This window comes from Hibiscus syriacus, unplaced genomic scaffold (genome assembly GCF_006381635.1).
Source record: "Hibiscus syriacus cultivar Baekdansim isolate YM2019G1 unplaced genomic scaffold, ASM638163v2 tig00110214_pilon, whole genome shotgun sequence".
In the NCBI taxonomy this organism is placed as follows: domain Eukaryota; kingdom Viridiplantae; phylum Streptophyta; class Magnoliopsida; order Malvales; family Malvaceae; genus Hibiscus; species Hibiscus syriacus.
This window is the reverse complement of record NW_024062631.1, coordinates 232,473-235,443: the sequence shown is the minus strand read 5'-3', so window position 1 is coordinate 235,443 and position 2,971 is coordinate 232,473. Positions and strand designations below refer to the sequence as shown.

General features: G+C 36.5%; 1 protein-coding gene across 1 annotated transcript; it reads left to right on the top strand.

The window, feature by feature from the left end:
* The first annotated feature begins 483 nt into the window (after positions 1-483).
* LOC120113983 (cytochrome P450 93B16-like) lies at positions 484-2,708 on the top strand. Its single transcript, XM_039135029.1, has 2 exons — positions 484-1,469; positions 1,919-2,708. Exons 1-2 carry the CDS (start codon positions 561-563, stop codon positions 2,558-2,560), a joined length of 1,551 nt encoding a protein of 516 aa, XP_038990960.1. The 5' UTR covers positions 484-560; the 3' UTR covers positions 2,561-2,708.
* Positions 2,709-2,971: the final 263 nt, after the last annotated feature.

Sequence of the window (2,971 nt, the reverse complement as noted above, 5' to 3'; positions counted from 1 at the left end):
TAGCATGCAATAATTTTTAGTTGTATCTAGAAATAATTTTGAAGGTAAATACATATATATTAATTATTAATAATATATAACATTTAAAAGAAGTAGATATATACAAATAAAATTTTAGAATAATTATCATTAGTAATATGAATAATAAAATAAAAAATATTCAAATTTTAGAATAGGTATGTACCTACATTATCGATAACTTTCTATCATAAATATACATACTCTCTTTGTATTAATTAATTGGTGTAATAGAATCATATACTAAATTTTTTAAATAAGATTATAAATTCGAATATTGATATTTATAAATATAAAATACGAAATTGAGGACGAATTTCACTTTTATAGTTCCTGATCCAAGATTAATAAAATCAGATACGGATAATGATAAAAAAAAAAAAAAAAACTGGCGTATGGCTTTATACAGTTCTATACTGAGCGTGGGTAGGTATATGCTTTTGAAATAAATACAAGCTGGACAGTGCTCTTTGTTTGGAAGTAGAGCCTCGCGTTTTCCGCAGTTCTGTTCATAGAAAATCATTTCCTTTCGCGGTTTCAAAATGGTTGTTCAATCGGCCATGAATTTCCAATTCTTCTGGTATGCCACCTTGTTCTTAGTTTCATTTCTTATAATTAAAACAATGGTTTACATCAGAAAACGTTCCAAGCTTCCTCCAGGTCCAATTGCGTTACCGGTCGTCGGCCACCTCCATCTCCTCAGCCCCTCCATTCATCAAACTTTCCACAAGCTCGCCTCCATCTACGGCCCTTTGATGTATTTCCGCATTGGGTCCAACGAGTGCATTGTGGCTTCTACCCCAGAGGTGGCCAAAGAGCTCCTCAAAACTCACGAGCTCACCTTCTCCGCCCGTCCACTCACAGCTGCTATCGAACACGTTACTTACAACTCTTCCTTTTCTTTCTCACCCATGGGACCTTACTGGAAATTCATCAAAAAGTTGAGCAGTTTCGAGCTGTTAGGGAGCCGAAACCTAACCCAGTTCCTCCCTGTTCGAACCAAGGAACTGCATCATTTCATAAACTTTCTCCTCGAAAAGTCTAAAACAGGTGAAACAGTGAACGTAACTGAAGAGCTGTTGAAACTGACCAACAACGTTATATCTCAAATGATGCTCGGCATTAGGTGCTCAGGAACAGGAGACGAAGCTGATGGGGTGCGAAACTTGGCGCGAGAAGTGACTAAGATCTTCGGGGAATTCAATGTCTCGGATGTTATATGGCTCTGTAAACATTTGGATCTGCAGGGATTCAGAAAGAGATTTGAGGATATTCATAGAAGATTTGATGCATTGCTGGAAAAAATTATAAGTGACAGAGAGCATGCAAGAAAAAACAAGAAGCGAGGTGATGATGAAGTTAAGGATTTTCTGGATTTGTTGCTTGATGCCTTTGAAGATGCTCATGCAGAGGTTCAGATAACCAGAAATCATATCAAGGCCTTACTCTTGGTTAGTATCCTTACAAGGGATTTTGACTTTTCCTTAAGTTTTTTTACTAAATATTCCCTTCATACAAAATACGTTTATAATATAAATAACTCCTTTTTGTGCATTGTGGTCAAGTTATTTGATTCCACAAATCATTTAAAACACACTATTATTTTTCTATTAATTTATATTTGTTATATTGGTAATTTTTTTTTAAATTTTCAAAGCAAGTTAAAAATCCATTTTATTTGATTTATTTTTATTTTATTATGAAATTATTTGATTTATTCGTAACTATTTTAAGATCAATTTATTATGTTCCTTAACAAATTGTTATCGTTATTGATGAATTATCTAATCCTATAACTGATTTTTCATTTTAATATTTAAATTATTTTTAAAAAATTGAGAAGTTTATGTAAGTCTTGAAATCCTGGCTACTATGACAAATGCGGGAGTTATTTATGTAGGATTTTCTAACAGCCGGTACAGATACAACTGCAAGCGCCATAGACTGGGCATTTGCAGAGATAATCAACAACCCAGAGGTTCTAAGAAAAACTCAGAAAGAGATCGATGAAGTTGTAGGGAAAACCAGGTTGGTTCAAGAATCCGACACTCCTCGTCTCCCCTACCTCCAAGCCGTTATTAAAGAAACATTTCGGCTTCACCCTCCAGTCCCAATGGTCAACAGAAAAGCCATTAAGGAATTCAATCTCAATGGATACACAATCCCAGCCGAGTCCTTGTTGTTCGTAAACGTGTGGAGCATAGCCAGAGATCCTAAGCTCTGGGAGGATCCGCTAAAGTTTCAGCCCGAGAGGTTCTTGAAATCCGATATAGATGTTAAAGGCCTCCATTTTCAGCTGTTGCCTTTCGGTACAGGGAGAAGGGGCTGCCCCGGTAGTTCTTTAGCTAGGGAGGAGTTGTCTGCCACTCTGGCAGCCATGATTCAATGTTTTGACTGGAAGGTGGTGGCGGAGACGCCGAATACTGGCGGTGGCGGTGGTTGTGTTGACATGACTGAGCGGCCCGGACTGGCGGTACCCAGGGCTAAAAGTCTCAAGTGTGTTCCTGTTGCACGCTTCACTCCCACTCTCTTTTCAACTTAAGCAGGCGACTGCCAGATGACATTTTGATGCATCGGGTAGCTTTAGCCAAAATAAGCAAGCGTCTGGTTGAAACATGATGTTCAACTAGCGCTCAGTGCTGCTGGTGTTTTCATGAGTTTTAGGCTTGTCACGTAATTAATTTTGTGTTTTGTTTAAATAATGTAAGATTATATATAATAAGAATAATATATATATATTTATTTATATATTTTCTCAAATAACAAAAGAATCCAAGTTTCGCAAAATACTGGTATAAGTACTGCTTGTCTTTATTTGTCTCAGTTTGTTGGATTCTTTTATTCTGTTTTTTGACCGAAGCATATCTTCTTTGGATTCAAATTTGGCTTCGTGGTCACCGTAAATTCCTTCATAAGTGATAATTGAAAGACTGTTATGGAACTCAATCTTTCC